Here is a 21,114-nt window from a genome sequence, read left to right as displayed (position 1 = left end):
GAAGAAGCTAATAGCAATGAGATGGAAGGAGCCTGAGAAGCTTACAATGATTAACTGGTCCCTAACTCTATTGGATGTGATTTATCTTGAGATATCCACAGCCCGGGTGATTGGGGTGGGGCAGGCTGGAATTGACCTGTGGTTCGCAGCAGCTGAGAAGGTAAAGACCGCAGTGTGCGGCTGAGCGGGGTTGAGGTGCGTGTTCGGGTGAGTCCGGCGGTCTCTTGGGAGGGGGAGGAGGAAATGTTTTGTCTGTCTTGTCTTTTGTCTTGTCATCTTGAGTTTAGCTGGGGATATTATGGGGGGGCAGCTAATTAACTTTTCTTCACTGTTTGGCCACTTTTACACGGTCTCTGTGAGTCTATGGAACACCTCTACAGGTTTTTGTTTTTTCATGAAGGTTCATTGCTCTGTTTTCGGGTCGTGTTCTCAAAATTGTCCTTGTGGTGGATTGGAGATGTACGTTTTATTAATATAGGGTCACACGGCCGGGAATCGGGGCTGAACACTGGGAAAGACCATTTATTAGATAGTACCCCTTGGAATTAAAATTTAGAAGGTTGAACTCTGTTTTCTTTTCTCTTGTCTGTATAATTGTTAGTCTGTATTATTATTATTGTTTTTGTTATTTTCTTGTGAAGTTCTATGTATTGTGATTGTGGTTAATGTGTTGTCTTGTTTCATGTGAATAATAATAAAAAATTTGATCAAAAAAAAGAACTTGGTTATATACATAACCTTACGTTCTATTTCATTATGGCTTACGCTCAGCATCATCTGCACAAGAGGAGCTGAGCGGGAGCCAAAGCTCGACAAATGTACCCCGCTGAGGCCCCCCACAACCATCAGACCGGGGAGGACCGAGCCCCCCAACCCTCCCTAATGGAGGGATACCCTCCCTATTGGAGGACGGGAGGGAGACGGATCCGACCGTGCGAAGAGGAACTCAAGCAACTCAACGCACAGGGTGAGCAGACCGTGGCTTGACCCCACGACTACGCACAACCCGCATGCCACCAGGGAACGAACGGAAGGAACAACCCTCGTTACTGCCCCCAGAATCACAGGGTCAAGAGCAACCGCAAGGCCGTAGCAGCGGAGCGCGAAGGAAGATCCAGACCCACTGAAGGGACTGGATCCCCTGGAAAAAGGGGGCCCGGAGAGGTCAATGACGCCAGGCATCAAGACCCCACCAGGCGGTCACTTAGTGACACCGCCCCCCACATCGCCAGCGTATTCGGATAGAGCCCCTCCAAGAGCGGGCCCTTACCCCCCAATAGTACACCGCCTGGCACACTGACCCTGCAGAACAGGCAGTCAAGCATGGCCGTAAGCACTCAAAAAGTTCAACCAACGGAAGCAGGCAGCGCACCGGGGAAACCAGGCAGCAGGCTGTAGACCTGAGTCTGGAGCACTGCGGACGAGAGAGGCGCCAAAGGAGTCAACTGAAAACAGCCCCCCCGGCGGAAGGGGCGTATGCTGGCGTTGTTGAGCACCATGACAAAGCCTCCATTAAAAAAAAAACACCCAGAGGGGTCGAGGCAGAGAAGGCTGACACGATTGGCAGACGTCATGAACGTGCAAGGGCACACTCAACCGGGTAACCCGGGAGTTGACTCTGCTCCAACACACCAGGGAATCAACCACCCTCTCGGTACACAGACGGTGGTTGTTCCTATAACCCCTCAAGAAAAAACTCCAAAACACACCTGCGGGTATACACTGGCTATACCGCAGTACAAGTGTTTCAGTTTCCAAAAAAGGGTTATTCCAGGTCTACGGGTCGACGAAACATTACTTCGGACCGGGCCCGGCGGCTCGGGAAGCACACAGGGTTACCAGAGGAGGTCCAAAAGACCACCCCAACAGCCCCCTCTTCACCACGCGTGAGAGAGGAGCGAAAAGAATGGAGAACCAGCCCTAAGCTCACTGCACTTGGTATTCCCAGGCGGTCTCCCAACCAAGTACTAACCAGGACCGAACCTGCTTAGCTTCCGAGATCGGGTGTGTACAGGTTGGTATGGCCGTAAGCCATTACGATAGTGCAGAGTACAACATGTACCCAACAAAGGGTCTCCATAACGCCTAACCCTGTGACACCCGGGCCGACCCGACATTTTCCCCCCCGAAAAAAGCACAAGTCCCTCAGGGTACCAGAACAGCAGATCTGCATCCCCGGCGGACAACGGGTTAACTGACCTGGACCAGCGCGACCAGACCAGTCCTGTGCCCTAACCACGCCGACATGCCCACTCCAGAAGAGGGGGTAGGTATGCGTGTCGATCTAAAACATGAAAAGAGGGCGCCACCCAGACGGTCCCATTTGTACCGCGCTCAGTGGCCCAACCCAAGGGCGTGAGACCCCTCTACCTATGTTCTGATCTATTCCGTTAACGTCCCCCAGATATGAACGAGAATTCATCGAGAGAGAGGGCCCCTTTAAGAGCCCCGGTCCAGACTTACACATGTGCTTCTGTGGGCCAAACCTAACCCAGTTGTAGATCACAAAGACACACACAACCCTTCCATCACAAAAAAAAATGGCACAGTACACTCCTACTACAGAGGAACGCCGTTTTTCATAATGAGAGAAGACAGAATCCTCGATTATGTATTGGCCACAGGCCTTGCTAAGCACACATGATAAGTGACCAAACAATCTTTTCTTTAGGAAAAAATAGTTTCTCAAGCGGAAAGCACAACCCCAGCAATTAAGCTGAGGGTCACATCGTATCCCCACAAACACAGTGACACAATATATTGTAACCAAACATGTCTGAGAGGAGGGGGGGAAGCCCCAGGGAAACCCCTCTTATCTTACCCTTGATACGATCAAGGCGAACAGGCACCTCTGTTAATGTGTGAACATACTGTTCATTGTCATCACAGGCTGAGAAAAAGATTCATTCCTCAATCACATGTCACTAAGCATAGCTTTACAGGTTTAATTAACCCTCTTAGTTGTGAGTTCACCCACGGTACAAGTACAACGTTACATGAACACACATGTTCTCATCACAACCAAACCAGTTCATTTTTACACGCGGAAAAAACAACGCCGATTCACTACAGAGAGAAGCTATACCAGTGACAAGACAATTCACACACAACACGCGTCGTATCCTCAATGTATTGCAGCAACACATGTTTTGGAACATCGTTATTACAAAACATTTAGAAGGGAAGAAAAGAAGAAGTGTTTAAAGTCCGGTCGGGACTCCTACCTTCACCCAGAACGCAGGCCGAAAGAACCGCAACACTGGTTAACGAGACACAGAGTTGAACCCAGCACCTCCTGCGCCGGTGACGAGGGTATGTCCGCAACGCCACTCAGCCGCCGTTCTCCATGTTGACGAAGTCCTCGCTGGCACTGGCAACCGGGTGTAGGGTCAACTAACATCCTCTGTCAAAGATGACGTCGTAGTCAGAGTGTTTTAAGGCATGTTATAGTCACAGTATCGTTTCAACAGTGTAGCATTAAGCTAACAGCCGTCCGACTGATAGCAACAAGCTAACGTTTACTAGCCTGGTAAACACAGCAAGCTAGCGCTGCAGCTAACAGCTGACTGGCTAACACAGTAGGCCACAACTAGCACGCCAGCTAAGCAGCTATCACCTGAACTGTACACAACGACATAACAAGCCACACTTCAAACAGGCCGCTGTCCAAGTCCCTCCCCATCCTAAGAGGGAAGAGAAAAAGAATGTCAAACACAGTTTTCAACGGTGATCCAGACATACAGCTGGATCACAATTCCCATTTCGGGCTGCAGCCGACTTTGAGCATGGAACTCCCGTTAAAGAAGATCCTATGCCCACATTTCCTCGTTAGGGTGTACTTTCACTTTTATGTGAAAGATGGGGCCTGCACGGGACAGAGAAGCATCCGCTCATCCAGAGAATCCTGGGTTCACCAGGTCCTGGTCACGGCCCACTAGATTGACCATCATGGGCGTCAGACCAAGATCCTCCGACCGCCGTTTAAGAAGCCGAGCAGAGGACCCCAGTCTGGAGTCGGCGTTTCGTAAAATTGTCAGCTAACCCCCACAGCATCAACAACAACCAGAGCTCGCAAGCAAAACAGTACATACCCCACCCTGGAAGCGACTGCTTTCTCACAACAGTCGGTGCTTCCCACAGTCCAGCTGTATGGCCGGAGGGCCAACCCATCCAGCCGCAGCAAGGAGGACTGTAGTTGGGAGCATGTCAGCGGCGTGAGCTCCTAATACGAAAAAGCCGTTGAAGGTCAGAATGATCATCATCTTCCAGACACTCCAGTAACGAAGACAATATCGCCGTATTTTCTCGAAATAGTGAGAGAGAAAATAAAGATATGATGTCAACGTATCTTCCCGTTCTTTTGTTTTCCAACTTTCTTCTACTAACAACCTCGTCAAGTGGGGATCTACCGAAGGCACTTCCTTGTGGTGAAAGTGAAGAAGGAGGCGAGTAGGTGACCACACACCTGCTTATGAAGTTAAGCGGATGGGGGTGTGGCCAGACGAATGTTGGGATGTAAAGGTACATGGTGGAATTTTTTATTCAGTGCACGTGCACGAAGTGAAGTACAGTGCAGATGATGCTGAGCGTAAGCCATAATGAAATAGAACTAAGACCTTCAACTAACTATATCAACAGGAAAAATCAACATGCCAGCAAAGAAAGATAATACAAAGAGCCGTGAAGCAGACACTCCAACGGTAGACGTTGCGGTGACGCGCTCTACTGTGAAGGACAAAGCAGACGCTATTGAGAATAAAAAGCTCGACAATCTCATGGATTCCAACATTCCTACGACCTCATCCGAGACAGACATGGAGAGTACTTCACCCAATTTCAAAACGCTGACAGCTCTGATAAAGATCTTAACCGACAAGGTTGATAAAGTTGATGCCAAGGCTGGTAATATAGCTAGAGCTGTTGAGAGAGCCGAAGCTAATGCTATCGCATTTAAGTTAGCTATAGAGGCTAAACTTGATGACATCAATGCACAGGCTGTAGTACAATCCGATCGCATAACGGCGGTTGCAAATACTGGGATCGAATACTCACTGAAACAAGAGGAGAAGAATAAGGAACTATTTGAGAATATCGCCGAAGTATCGAAGGAGATGCAAGTGGGGGACAAACAGCTTTGGCAGATGATCCAGGACAACAAAGAGGAAAACACGGTCAGATTGCTCGAAATCGAACATCACGCCCGCAGATTTAACCTCCGTATAGTGGGTTTGGATGAATCAGTCAAATGCACAGATGCCACGTTTGCTGCAGTGCTAGTCGAAATTCTAAGTCCTGAAATCCTACCTACAGAACCGATAGTGGACAAACGCTACAGAATAGGCACCATAAACTACAACAACAACAAGGAAAGAGTGATCATTGCTAGCTTACGGGAAACTGGAACAAGAGACACGATCATCAGGGAATCACGCAAGAAATGGGGAAAACTGATATACAAAGGGAAAAAAGTGTGGTTCTATGAGGACATGTGCAAAGAAGCCATAACTCTACGGGCCCGCTACAAGGATGTAGTACATCAGCTATATGAGAAAGGTAGACACCCCGTCCTACGGTACCCAGCTATTCTTTCCATTGTGGAGGGAGATGGAAAGAGATTCGTGCTACATTCGCTTGAGGCGGCAGAAGATTACATGAAGAATATAAAAAGTGGGTGACAAGATTCAACCTTTTCTGGATAACTTTACAATCGCATGGACATCAAAAACGGCATCATACAAGCTTTTGACAACATTGAGGGATAAGTAATTTAATATAAAACGCTAAACACCATATATATATAGATTCATGGTAATATGCAGGTCATGATTTGATACCGACTATTTTGGAACATTCTAGAATTTTCTATTTTCTTTTTTTTACTTGAAGGCTATGAGTCATAATGGAATATACTGGAATACACTGGATTGTTATTGTTCTATGACACGAGGAATGTACTGGAACATTACAACAACAATCTGTAAGTCATGAGCGGCTGACAGCATTCTGGAATACAATGCCTTTTTCAATGATGGCCCCGGAAAATAACAACGATATGAGACTTGGTCATGAAATAGATGTGAAATAGATGTGAAGAACAACGACCACCATAACAGATCACTCTTGACGGGGGACGATCTGCATACAAGTATTTAAAAATCTCCTTGTCATTTAGATGTGTAAACATGCAAAGTTATTTAAAAAAAAAAAAGGACATTTTAAGTAGTTATTCCCTGACTTTATGGGTTTCGATATCTAATTCTAAACATCATTATTTCTTATTCTTTATTTCTTTATTCTGAAATGTTCTAACCAATACATGTTAGTAGAAGGTTTAAAAAAAAAAAAAAAAAAAAAAAAGAGGTTTAAATGAGTATACTAATTGAGGTATATTTTTCATTTTGTTTAATTACATTAACGGGAGAGTGGCTTGGCCACAGGTGACATTCTATTAAATTAGAATTAAAAGTATAGATTCTATGGTATACATAGGAACGTTTAGGATAAATTGCTCATTCTGGGCTGACCGGAGGTGCAGGATAGGAAGAAGTTGTACGCGAAGGAGGTATCAAATAGGTACCTTGTACGGCTCTGTAAGGGAGGGGGGATCAGGGGTTTATTTGTATATATGTATGTTTTTATGCTCGGCTCTCAATGGGACCTCAATAGTAGGATGTAAATCCATTGTGAATTCGCACTCCAGAAGTATTACCAACAAATACAAAACAATATGTATAGATTATGGCTAGTTTGAATATAATGATCTGGAATACTGGGAGAATAAATAATCAACATAAACGCAAAAGCGTGCTCACATTGATGAAAAACAAACAGGTTGATGTGGCTCTTTTAAGCGAAACGCACATTTTAGTGGAAGACAAAGCTACGTTAGCGGACAACATATACCATAACATTAGTCACTCTTCCTTTGGAACGTCGTGAATAGTCGTGAAACGGAAGTTGAATATTGAATTGAAGGGAGTATGGTCTGATGCAGATGGTCGGATAACCATAGCTAAGATTGTACACAGGAATAGGAAAATAGCGTTGGTAGCGGTATATGCCCCAAATCTATACCAAGCTAATTTCTACACTACACTTACCAGAACAATGTTAGACCTTCCAGAATACTCATTTATAATCGGTGCGGATTTTAATGCCATTTGGGATCCTGGGTTGGATAAATCTTATCCCACCTTTTCCAACAAACAAAAAAATGCATCTAATGCGTTAAAGGATTGGTCGAAGAATACAGGTGTAAATGATCTATGGCGATCACTCAACCCCACGACCCGGAAGTACTCTTGTCGATCTGCAAGACATAACACACTTTCCAGAATAGATTATGTTTTTGCAACCCCGAGACTATTTGATAACTATGATGTGGAAATGGTACCCAATGCATTATCAGATCACTGTTATTTACTCCTAAAAGGATCATTTGGTATACTGTCATCCCGAGCCCCAAGATGGCGATTTAACACGATACTGCTGAATAACAAGGAATTCATTACACAACTCAAAAAAGCTCTTTCAGTATTCCTACTAGAGAATGCGAAATCGGTGCCGGACCCCAGAATATTATGGATGTCGGTAAAGGGATTGATCAAGGATTTTACCGGATGCTTTTCCTCCAAAATACGCAAAAATCGTTGCTCAAAACTGGCAGGGCTGGAAATGCTTTACTCTATGTTATTTTCTTCCTTACAATACAACTACTCGGTTCGACTGGAAAATCAAATTAATGTGGTAAAAAAAGAGATTAATGCTATTTATAAACAACAATCTGAAGTACAAATACGTAGCACAAGACAACAGAATTATTCTCAAGGTTCTAAACGAAGTCACCTACTAGCTATGCGATTAAGAGTCAACGCAAAATTTGCAGACATAACTACAATTAAAGCACAACAAGGACTTGTTACAGACCCTAAAAAAATCAAGACATTCAAAGAGTTCTACTCCAACTTGTATAAATCAGAAACGACCTTCGATCAAAACAAAATGGACATATATCTTAATCAAATTAAACTCCCTAAACTATCAGAGGATGACGCTAAACAGTTAGAAACACCCATCACACTAGATGAACTCAGGGAGGCCATATCTGAAATGAAAAGTGGTAGGGCTCCAGGAAGAGACGGTATCCCACCAGAAATGTACCTCTCATGTTGGGATGTAATTGGACCCCTATTACTTAATATGATTTTATACTCAATCAAGGAGGGGAACTTCCATAAGAACGACAATATTGCAATCATAACAGTCCTCCTTAAAAAAGACAAAGACCCCACCGAGTGCGGTAGTTATAGACCCTTAAGCCTCCTCGGAACCGATATAAAACTGTACTCTAAGGTATTAGCCATCAGACTTCAAAAGCATATGACGTCTTTGGTTCATCCGGATCAGACTGGCTTCATAAGAGGCCGCTTGATCACGGACAGTGATGCCGGTAACGCGTTACTAAGTAACGCGTTATTGTAATCTGATTACTTTTCCCCGAAAATAGTAATCTAACGCGTTAATCTTTAAAAGCCAGTAATCTGATTGCAGTTACTTGTCCAAGTGGCTGTGCGTTACTATTTCGTTACTATCTCATCATAAATTCATAATGCAGGCGGAATGCAGTATTTTATTTCGTTTTCGACAGTCAAAAATACATTTTGAGCTGTTTTTCTTCTTATTATTATTATGGAGTGACGTGGTGTGGCAGTGAAAGGGTTACACAAGAATGTGTCCCGCGGCGTGACTGGACTCTCTGTCTGTGAGTGACTCTGCTTTGGCCCAATCACATTCCCCATCCACAGTCTGCGAATCAGAGGCAGAGTAGGGCGGGTCTTCACAGCACGTCATGTGACATATGCGCCAATCGTGTGACAGCAGGGCTCCGTTGTTATGTTCGTCTGAGAATTCCACCACAAAACGCTTGTCTAAACGAAGTTTAGGGGGACCCTGATGGAAACAAGACAAACGTCTTTCTCAGGTCTGCATCCCCTTAACAATTGTATGTATTGAGCCGTACTGTATTGTCCCCATTCTGCAATCTGTTAAATAAAGTTCATTCATTCATTCATTCATTCAGGCAGGGCCGGACTGGGGAAATAATTCATACCGGGAGATATAGCTCGAAATATAGCCCCAATCAGGCCACTTTTTAAGCGGGGGGGGGGGGGTCCCCCACCCGGAAATTTTTTGTTACAAAGACTTAATTTCCTGCATTCTGGTGAATTTTAGTGCATGTGAATCACAAACTAATGAGCCAACAATTGCTTAGTACAATGTACTGTTATGAACCTCAAATAAAACTGTTGTGGCACTAGCAATGGTACTCTCTCCACCTTCAAAAATAAAAAAGCAAGAGCACAACATATTTTTTTATTTACTATTATAATACAGTTAACCACTCTCTCCACCTATTCAAACAAGGCAAGAGCACAATACCTTATTCACTTTACTGATGCACTACCCATCAACAGTTAAAATATCCCTTTACACAAACATTAAATAACAGACCTTTCATTACAATACTATAATAACAGTAACCACTGCCAGAATAGTGACACATGTATCACGTGTGGTGAGCACACGCATGCATGCACAACAAAGACAGAAGATTGCGTTGTCTCAATCATTTTAACTATAAAATGAGCTCAAAGTATGAGCTCACTGACTGAAATTTCCAACAAAAAGCATCAATTGTCAAATAATATTGATCACATTAACTAGACTAGATGTTTTGGAGGAAATTAGAAAGGGAACAACAACTTAACCCTTGTGTCTGATCAGATTCTTATTTTTTTGATAACTTTGCAGTGATTATATTTGTAGCCAATGTGGCAAAGGTGTGTAATCTTTGAATTATCTTGGAATTATTTTGACTTTCTCTTTCATAAATTGTTTATTCAACTTCAGCCCCAATCATAACCACCACATATTGTTTTTTGTAATGTCAGATTTAACAACTCCTTTTGGGAGTGTGCCATCTGCCATTCCATCCGCCGCCTCCGCTGTCAATCAGTTGTATCGCCTGGTCCCGCCTCCACCAATCACAAGCGGCAGCACGGCTCCATTGTGTGTGTGTGTGTCCGCGTGAGGGAGAGAGAGTCAGATAGTTCTCCTACTCTGTCGCAGACAGTGAAATCCTGGTTGTTCCCCACCCACCTGGTTATCTAAAAACTATCGCGCCGCGCCGCCGCCACAACTAGAAACAATGGCCTGGCAAAAAAAAAAAAAAAAAAAAAATAGTATAATAAAAAAAATATATAATATTTTTTTTTTTTATATAATTTTTTTTTTTTAATCTGTGCAGGCCAGGCCACCGGGAAAACTCCCGGTGCTCCCGATGGCCAGTCCGGGCCTGCATTCAGGTACAGGAGGACTCGGAGGCCAGCCAAACAGCAAAAGAGAGAGATTGTTTCTTTCCCTATTGATTAATGTATATTTGATGGTGGCAGAGCAAAAGCTCTTATTTGCCAGATTTACAGTTAATTTACATGTTAAAGAGAGACTGATTGTATGTTTATAGAGAGACATTTATAAAAACAATTTAATAGTTACAGTTGATATAATTGAATAGTTCAGCCTGCATTTGTTAGATGTGAATAGATACACTGGTTTTGTACAACCACTGGCTGGCTGCTCTAATGCTGTGAGCATCATAGACTGTTGCTTTACCATACTTGATGGTACAGAAGCTGAAGCACTAGTTTAACAATTTACGTTATGTGCAGAGAAACAAGTTAAAAACAATTTATGCACTTTCAATAAAGCGTTTAAAAAAAACTGTTGGGGGAACGACGACGACTTCGTAACCTAGTTACTTTCAAAGTAACTAAGTTACTCTGATAATCAAGTAATCAGTAAAGTAACTTGGATTACTTTTTAAAGGAGTAATCAGTAATCAGTAATCGGATTACTTTTACAAGTAATCTGTGGCATCACACGGATAACATAAGACGATTACTACACATACTAGATGCCAGCAAGGACAACACCACACCTAAGGCGATGCTGTCCCTGGATGCGATGAAAGCTTTTGATAGGTTGGAATGGTCGTATCTATGGGCAGTATTAGAAAGGATGGGGTTAGGAAAAGGATTCATTGATATGATTAAAGTATTATACAAAGACCCATCGGCCATGATTACAACAGGTATAATCACCTCCGAAATCTTTCCGGTATCACGCTCTTCTAGACAGGGTTGCCCTCTTAGTCCCGGACTATTCGATTTATCATTAGAGCCTTTAGCACAATATATAAGACAATCCCAATTCATAGAACCAATCGTAATCAAGGGCACACAACACAAAATTTGTTTATATGCGGACGACGTAATACTGTTCATGCAAAACCCTAACACCGCAATGCCTCATCTTCTCAAGTTGATTGATGACTTTGGCAATCTATCAGGATTTAAGATAAATTGGCCAAAGTCGGCTTTCCTTCCACTTAACGCCCCTGCAAAAAATATACTCCTTCCAGAAGAAATACCAGTATCAGATTTTTATCATCAATTACTAACGTCCTCGTATGAAATCCTCCACCTAGACTCAGTCTGGAGGAGGGATATACCAGACCTGGAAATAAATTTTGATTGGCAAGAAGCCTGGGCAAATGTTCGACTTGCGTCACGTAACCCGGACCATCAACAAATCAATCTTAACTATATTCATAGGACATACCTGACTCCTATAAGACTGAACAGAATGGGTCTTAAACAAGACTCCAGATGCTCCTTATGTACAAATGGGGATGAGGGTACATTTATGCACATGTACTGGGATTGCCCACCAGTTAAGATATTCTGGAAAGAAGTGACCCAGCAATTATCAAATCTCTTAACTCTGAATATACCTGTACACCCCTCTGTATTACTGTTGAATGATGTTTTCGAGTTTGCAGTCCCTATACAGCTAAAGAGATTGGTTTTATCTGGTATCACAACGGCTAAAAAGCTGATAGCATCACGATGGTTTCAACCGAAAAAAATTTGCCGGAAGGTCTGGATTCTTACATATCTCGAAGTGATTTATCTAGAAATATCTACAGCAAGAATTTTGGGTCTCAGTGAATCCAAAATTACAAGGTGGTTAGAAGTGGTGGAGAGAATAAAAACGAGCATTTGAATGGTAGTGCCTGGTTAGGAGCGAATGATAATGGATGGATTATCCAAGGGGGGGGCCCGGGGGGGGGAGCGAGCGAGAGCATATGTGTATAGGGTATTAGATAGCAAGTATTAGGTGTATACCTTGTATATTACATTTATTTAAATGGTCATTTCATTGGATGTGCACTGTTAATTAATGTTTGTATATCTAATTTTATGTTGTTATGTTTATGTTTATGTGTTTGTTTAAAAAAATAAAAAAATAAAATATAAAAAAAATAACTTCTACTCATGCACAATAGAGAGCATACTGACTGGCAATATCACCTCCTGGTTTGGGAATAGCACCGCACAAGACCGTAGCAGACTACAGAGAGTGGCCCGCTCAGCCGAACGCACAATTGGAGGGAGGCTTCCCACTCTCCAGGGCATTTACAACAAGCGGTGCATGGGCAAGGCTAAGAGAATTATCAAAGACTCGAGCCACCCAAACAACTGCCTCTTTGAACTGCTGCGGTCAGGCAAGCGATACAGGAGTCTCATGGCAAGCACAGAAAGACTCAGAAGAAGCTTCTATCCCCAGGCCATCAGGATGCTCAACAAACAATAACACTATGTAACAACCATCAAATGCACTCACAGCACACATCCACACGCACACACTCACTTTAAACATACAACTCACTGCAGCACCCACGTTAACCACTTTAGTACACCTAAGCACACTTTATATTTATCGGTAAAGAATTTGCACTACAACCCATACCTCATTACACCTTACTGTAAATTATATTGTACCTAAATTGTACCTCATCCCACTTCTGCTTTGCACTGTATAGTATATTGTATGGTAACTCAGTTACTTCTACTCTACATAGAGCATTGTATGTATATATGTATATACTGAAGATTTTTGTCTACGTACTTGACTTCTATTTTATACTTGCTATACTTATTTTATTATCTATTTTTGCCTAGCACAGTCTCTGGAGCGAAACAGAAAGAAACATTTTGTATAAAAGTATTCTGTACTTCTGTATGACAACTAATAAAGAAACTTGAACTTTCTTGGCAAGGATTGGACGGAATATCACGGTCACGGTCAGGCAGCACCAGGGGAGAAGACTACTGCAATTAAGTAAGACACAAGGTTTTGTTTTGACTATTTGCAATAAAAAAAACTGTGCAGTTTGAGTCCGTCTCCCGGGGCCGACTAGGTTCTGGTCCGACATATCTCAGTTCTGTGTGGGTCCGGGACTCAGCCATCTTTGTAATCAATACAATACAGTAGTCATACAAATGTTTATATTTTCTCACTTCTTCTGATATTATTTATATTTATTTATATATTATTATTATATATATTTATTGTAATTGGTTCATGGTACAAATTCAATGTAACTATCGGCATTGATAATGTTACCTAGCTATTTTTGGATCTTGATAGCTAATTTTAGATATCATTAGCACCACCCTGATGTGCTAATCACCAGAGCCAGGCAGAAGAAACGGGACAACAACAACTACTTATCCCTGCTGCTTACAACCCTGTAGATACCGAGCAGACAGGGCCAAAAAACCATTGTGTATGTTCACTGTTGTGTTTACGGCTTGATACACTACAGGGCCAGGCTGTACCAACTCTCTCAGGGGGGACTATACGACACTAGGTGGAACTAAGTATAACTTGCACTATGTTCTGTTCAAAAGAAAATACAAGAAACCTAGCCTTGTGCATTTGGGATTTTTGTTGCTTTTTTCCTGTTGTACTGAACTCACACCGAACCGTGAGCCCAAAACTGAGGTACGTACTGAACCGTGGCTTCTGTGTACCGTTACACTCCTACCGTGTAGCAGCCTATGCCACAACAACAACAACAACAACAAAAAATCCAGGGAATGTGGAAAAAGGATCTCCCTCCACCTGTATAATGTTTCATGATAAACATCTCAACATTAACAGTGGAGGGAGCAGCTAGCTAGCTGGTGGTCTTTGCCCTTCAGTCACTTACCCCTCATGGCGTCCAGTGGGCTCTTGTAGCCCGGCCCACATCCTGTGCAGCTTGCTGTAAGGGGGAAATTAAATTTAAAAAAAATGTATTACATCAGTAACAGCATATATGTAGCTAAGCATTATGTGATATACAGCACGATATATATCACATCTGTTCACGTGTGTAAAATGACAAGATAAATGATCAAATAGCCGTTTATCGCACAATACTACATGATCATATAAAGTGTGCGGTCAACCAAAACTACTCAAATGTAACATCTCATTTTGAGGGAAATTTGAGTTAATATGTGGTTCGTTAATTTAGATGACAAAATTGTGCACAGCAACATCACAAAAATCCCGATACAGTATACAATAATACTCAATTATCTCCCAGCCCCATCTGTTATGTGCAACGGCTCCTCGTGTATACATACATGTTCTCCACCTCTTTATCACCTTTTCAGAAGGTCATGTATTTATCACCTACAGTATCAAGGTCACGTTTTCCTTCCTAAGGACTGTAGTGGAAGGCCGTCTGGCTTCCCCCCTCAATACATGTCCCCATTGCCTCTCCACCTCGACCCCAACCCCCCCCCCCCCCCCCCCCCCCCCCTCACGGTGTATGTACCTACAGCACCGGACCCCAGCCCTTCTATCATGTGTATATCAGGGAGCTCTATTGAGGATACGAGGCCCTGTATTTTCGTGGAGTCATCCACCATAACTCTTGACTTACTTGTATTTCGATACTCTGATCGAGTTAAATAAATCTGTGATAACTAAGTCTATTTGACTGAGAATATCCTCGCTCCGGCTAATTTCCTCCACAGGACTCTATTACAAAATGCCTGTGACTTTGAGATACAGTAAGAGGTAACTGGGTCAGATTGTCTGTTTGACAATAGCAGTTCTGTTACAATGAGGCAAGGTTTCCTCTGAGGGGGCAGGATATATCAATGAGAAAAAGAAAAAACAAACCTTTGTACCGTCTTTTACTATCACGCACTTTGCCACTAAATAAACATTCCTTTACATTACTACCTACTATGCTAATATGTCTGTACTACTATGCACTCAAGACTGCAGTACCCAAGTTTCAACACTGTGTTACTCAGCTGAGATAGTTGTACCCTTCCTGCTGACCTGTTGTACAGAACTTGTAAGTCACTTTGGATAAAAGAGTCAACTAAATGACAAAATGTAAATGTTCTGTAATTGATGTAAATGTGATATAATTAAGTTGAATGAACAAACTGTCCTCAGGGGGAATAGTTTTTTAAGGAAAGTGATTGCGTTATGTGCAAACGATGTACAGGTAATTAAATCTGAATATGAACATATGAGAAAAATAAACAGTGTAAACAATGTAATTAAATCTGAAAATAAAAATAAACAGTGTAAATAAGTGCAGATGAGGGTCTGTTTGCGGTTATAATATATGTTACAGTAAATATGTGTTGTGTGACATTTAGGTATAGTACTGAACGTTGTGTGACAAGTAGGTGTAGTACTGAACGTTGTGTGACATATTATGTCGTATTATGTTCAGTCTATATACCCTCCCCAGACTGACAGTAGGGCAATGTGCGCAACCAGGAAGGGAATTGGCATAACGACTAAATTGGAAATGGGAGAAAATTATAGAAAAATAATAATTAAAAATAAATCATATGTTCACCCTCTTGTCAATAAACACTGTACTATTCCTTTACTCCATTTACGAGAAATACGCTTACTACGGAATGCTCTGACATTCATGCAGACTTCAGTATCAGTATCAGTATTCATCCCACGTCATAGACACCTTTCTCCTGTGTTCAAACCTTGCTTCTCTTACTGTACAAAGCTGAAAGTAAACTAGACTCAGGTCTCACTTCTCAGATTGTCTGTACATGTATTGTACCACTCTGCTTTGAATTGATCCATCTGTGCGCACAGAATAAAAAAAATTCTTTTCTATCCCTTGACTCAATTTCTCTTAAGCTCACCGGACTTGGTAAAATAATAATTATTATTATTATTATAATAATAATAATCATTTCCACAACAGTGGGACGTGAGGTCAGCTTGGCTGTCTGAAAGCCTAGGCCAAAAGGAACATTTTCCACCCTGCGATTCATGCATTTTTGTGGGTGCAAAAGATGATACTGTTATAGCCTACAGCAGATGTTATACCTTCATCTGCTGTGTCTGTATTGCCGTTAGGGAATTTAGCATACGACCCGAGGTAACTTTTACGTCCAGGTCGATTTTGGTTGACATATGTCACAAGCCTGCTAGTTCGTAAATCCTACTGTACGAACTGGTTTGGGCAGAGATTTTTGACAGTGGAATGTCTTCCAACAGGCATGCACTCTACCTGACCACCCAGGAGTATTAACTACGGTCCACACCTAGCTCGTATACCCAACCTCTACTGTGAAAATTCCAATAGAAAACCAATGCTCTCCAATTACAAAACACTACCTTTGTTGCCAGTGGCGTTTTTATACTGTATGTAAAATGTTGGTGGGGCAATGATTTTTTCTGGCCTGGCGGGGGGGGGGGGGGGGGGGGGGGGGTGAAAGCGGATTTATTGCATTCTGGTGATTTCCTTTGCACTTTGTGATGGATTCAATTAACTGCTATTATAGAGCTCAACGCCACTGAAGATTCTATGACAACGACATTATGACAACAACCCGGGTCACAGTATTACGTGACAGCTGAAGGTCTTTGACAGCATCCATAATCTCTGTGTGATACTTGGAATCACCGAAGAGTGAATCGGCAGCCACAGTCAATGCCTCTTTTACACAGTCGCCGTCTTTGAAGGATTTTTTCTTTTTAGCGTGAACGTGACTGACACGATAAGATGCAATTGTTGCAGCTTTTGCCTTGGTTTTGGGCTTCGTAAAAGTGGACTGTTGTCCCACTAGTGAAGACTTCATCTGCTGGAGTTCTGTTCTTCGTAGGACATGGTTTGTTTGCAAATCAGACAAACTGATTTTGCGTTGAAATAAACAAAAAAGTAAGCCTCCTCCCACGATTCATGGAAATTATATGTTTTTGGTCTTTTGGCTGCTCTGGTTCTGCTGGTGGTGGTCTTGCTTGCGGCGCTGACGCTGGTGCTTTCTGGAGTCCTACCAAGCACACCGACGGTATGTGTACGGAATGTAGACGGTATCGATTGGCTCAGGCTGCCTGACTGCCTGCCCATCCACAGGACTGCTCAAACGTGTTTTGTCCACCCCTCCAAATCAAATCAAATTAAATGATTTTCCAAAATAATCTCGCGGTCTACTTGAAATCTACCGATCGACTGGTTAGTGGTTGGGCACTACTGCTCTATGCCATCTAGTTAGCCCCCCCCCCTCCCCCAGGGGTGCATGCTAGCTCCATTGTCCTAGTCACTAGGACCTAGTGTGTGTGGGGGGAGGAAGAGGTGAGGGTAACACAAGCATTGATTGATTGATTGATTGAAAAGTTTATTAACAGATTGCAGAATGGGTACACTACAGTACAGCTCAAAACATACAATTGTTAAGGGGATGCAGACCAGAGAAATACTTTTGTCTTGTTTACATCAGGGTCCCCCATTTTCAATTCATCATATGACACACACAACATACAGATAGACAGTACTGCTACATCTATACATTTATTATACCAGATTTGCAAATACAGTACTGTTTGTGATACTAAAAAAATTCAGAAAGAGTGTATATACATTTGACATAGAAGCTGTACATTGGAGGAGGTTGGGTAGGTGGGGTGGGGTTGGGTGGGGCTGTACATTGGAGGTGGGGGGGGGGGGAGACACTGTACACTGTACATTGGAATACTGACATACATTTGACATAGAAACTGTACATTGGAGGAGGTTGGGTAGGTGGGGTGGGGTTGGGGGCACTGTACATTGGAATACTGACAAGGCCATACTTGGTCTTTACTGTACAACTGGGTTAGGACATTTGTAGGGGCCAGTTTCGAATTGCAGTCTCCTGTAGGTGTTCTTTGAGAGTGTTTTTGAAAGTGGGTAGTGATTCACATTCCTTTACAGCTTTGGGTAGGGCGTTCCACATTCATGTGGCATAATTGCGAAACGTGTTTAGTCCCTTGTTTGAGCCGAATCTGGGTTTTACATGATTTGTGGAGCTCCCTCTGGTGTTGTGATCGTGGTATTCACTGACCTTTGGGAAGTATTTTGACATGTACATGGGTACATTGGTCGTGTAGTGTATCTTGTAGACCAGGCCCATTGCAAGTTGCTGTACTCTGTCGTCTACTCTAAGCCATCCTAGGTTGGCAAAGTGGGCAGGGGTGAGGTGGGTTCTAGGAGTCAGGTCAAGCAGTAGTCTGACTAGTTTGTTTTGAGAGGTTTGTAATTTGGTTTTTAGTGCCTTTGAGGTGCTTTGGTACCATGAGGTGCAAGCATAGTCGAAGTACCCTTGAATGAGTGCTCCTGCCAGAGTCTTCAGGGTATTCTTGTTTACCAGAGAGGAGATCCGGTACAAAAATCGAGTTTGTTGGTTGACCTTTTTTATTACATTGGATGCCATTTTGTCACAGGAAAGATTAGCCTCTAGGATGGAACCCAGGTAGGTAATTTCATCTTTCCTTGTGACAATATTGTCACCCACTGTAGCTGAGAAGCCGTCGGTCTTGCTGAGTTTGTTATTTGAACCGAAGAGAATGGACTCTGTTTTGCCCATGTGTAATGATAGTTTGATAGCATTGGTTCTGAAAGCTAACATACTTTAAACATCACTATGAACTAGCAGAGCTACATAAACATCACTGTAAACAATAAAATTAGATGGCGTACATTATCTGAAGAAAACTAGAAGGCTAGTTATGTAAACAAAAACACAGCTAAACTGTGTCTCAGCACAGCATCAAATATCTTGAGCTGCAGAACACGTTGTGGTCCGTTTCTCAGCTGTATCCAGGCGTTTTTTGTCGCTAAAACGCATGTTGCATGAAAAGCAGCATCTCCAGGAACATTGGCAAAATCGATCTCTAATCAATGTTTGTATGTCTCCGCAAATTAATGGTATGATTCTGGCCCGGTAGGTTAAGCCACCGTTCAACGCAGTTTCTCTATCTATCCCACCATGTCTGTGTAAAATCTTGTACACGTTCTTTCTGAACGTGTACCTGTCTAAATACTTCCCAAAGGTCAGTGAAGTCCATGACCACAACACCAGAGGGAGTTCCACAAATAACATTCAACCCAGATTCGGCTCAAACGGACTAAACACGTTTCGCAATTATGCCACAATCGTGTGGAACGCCCTACCCACAGCCGTAAAGAAATGTGAATCCCTACCCTACTTCAAAACTGCTCTCAAAGAGCACCTACGGGTGGCTGCAATTAGAAACTGGCCCCGGTAAATGTCAAAATCCCCCCCCCCCCCCCCCCCCCCCCCCCCCAATGTACAGTTTCTTCTGATTTTATGTCTTGTATGTCAGAAATGTCTTGATGAATTGAAAATGGAGGACCCTTATGTAAACAAGACGAAAGTCTTTTTATGGTCTGCATCCTCTTAGCAGTTGTTGTACAGCAGCAGCAATCACACGAACACATTAATCACAGACATGGAGAGGGGCTTGTTGTAAAAGCACCTGTCCCACCAACGGGAGTGATTGGCGCTGCTGTGTTTGCCATCCCGTCGCGTTCACAGAATAGCTCTCAAATCTGATATCTTAATAAATATAGTAATACATTCGATTGTATACAAGAGATGATCGCAAGTCACAGCAATTAATTATTGGGTGAGTTCTCACGCGTTATTTTTTTTCCGTAGCCGTATTTCTGGCAAGACGCTCTCTGATTGGCCGACGCCTGTTTCTACACTGGTTAAGCTTAGGCACTCTTTCGAAGTTGGTTAAGGTTAGAGTTTGTCTTAGAGCGTGACGGTAAGTTCTTTCGACGGTTAAGCTTAGGCACTCTTTCGAAGTTGGTTAAGGTTAGAGTTTGTCTTAGACTTAGAGCATGGCGATAGAACACCAGGTAGTTTGCAGGCTTTTCGACGCGGAAATGGGCAAAGACACAGATCGTCACGCGATTGGGTAAACATGTCAGTGGCCAATCAGAGAGCGTCAGTCAGTGGCCAATCAGAGAGCGTCTGCCAGAAATGCGGCTACGAAAAAAATAACGCAGTTCTCACAGAGCGCGACACATTAGATGGCGCGGGGGTGAATCGCCCCTAACATAATGAGTGATTATAGAATAGATGCAAAGTATGGAATATCAACCATCCAAGGGGTGAGGTATAATATTTCCTGCACATTATTGACCACCCAGAAGAAACGTTACTACACCTCCTCAGTGCCTCTAGGCACTCAGCCTCCGACGAAAGCAATGAGGACAACTACCAAAATGAAAGAAATATTCGTGCAAGTTTGAAGCCCCCTTATCACAGCATAATGTATGGGATTCAAAATTGTGTCCAATAAAAGTCTCAACTGCGTGATCGCGTGGCTTTCGTTGGAGTTCGTTTGTCAAATTCAATGTGAACCGAACCAATACAAACTGCAATACAACTAAGTAACTTTCACTTTTGATTAGGACCATTTCAATTTGTTATTTCACTAATGCAGCCATCAAAAAGTGACAGTTAAATTAAGCGTCGGAAATGCATTCTGACCCATTTTGCAGAGGAATTGGTCCCAACTCCCAAGGCTTCAGCGCGATTGAAAGGTGGATCCAGTGTTCAGTTGACCAGGAGGGTTTTATGCCGTATGCGTGTATGCTTTTACCGCGTACCCAATGTGGGAGGAGCGCTTTGGACAACATCACTGAGAAGGGGACTACAAACGCCCCACTATGTAGGCTTTTATGAAGATACAAAAAAAACGATAATAATACTGTAATTGCACATATTCAGACCTGGAACCTGTTTATAATCTAACAAATAAATAATAAAATTTGAAACAGCATTAAAGCCCCATTCCAGAGTTGTTTTGGTCATTGATTGATTGATTGAAAACTTTATTAACAGATTGCAGAATGGGTACAATACAGTG

The 21,114-nt window shown here is 42.7% G+C and overlaps 1 protein-coding gene across 1 annotated transcript in view; it reads right to left on the bottom strand.

Moving 5' to 3' along the window:
- Nucleotides 1-20,825, bottom strand: part of selenbp1 (selenium binding protein 1) — a 77,408-nt gene extending 56,583 nt beyond the window's left edge. Inside the window, exons 1-2 of the mRNA XM_084336513.1 lie at nucleotides 20,736-20,825; nucleotides 14,117-14,170 (exon numbers count right to left, since the gene is read on the bottom strand). Coding sequence (XP_084192639.1) covers nucleotides 14,117-14,170; nucleotides 20,736-20,739 — 58 coding nt within the window. The 5' untranslated portion in view covers nucleotides 20,740-20,825. The remainder of the gene's footprint in view (nucleotides 1-14,116; nucleotides 14,171-20,735) is intronic.
- Between the last annotated feature and the right edge of the window lie 289 nt (nucleotides 20,826-21,114).

This window comes from Notolepis coatsorum (assembly GCF_963971535.1).
Source record: "Notolepis coatsorum genome assembly, chromosome: 19".
In the NCBI taxonomy this organism is placed as follows: domain Eukaryota; kingdom Metazoa; phylum Chordata; class Actinopteri; order Aulopiformes; family Paralepididae; genus Notolepis; species Notolepis coatsorum.
This window is presented reverse-complemented; position numbering and strand designations above follow the sequence as displayed.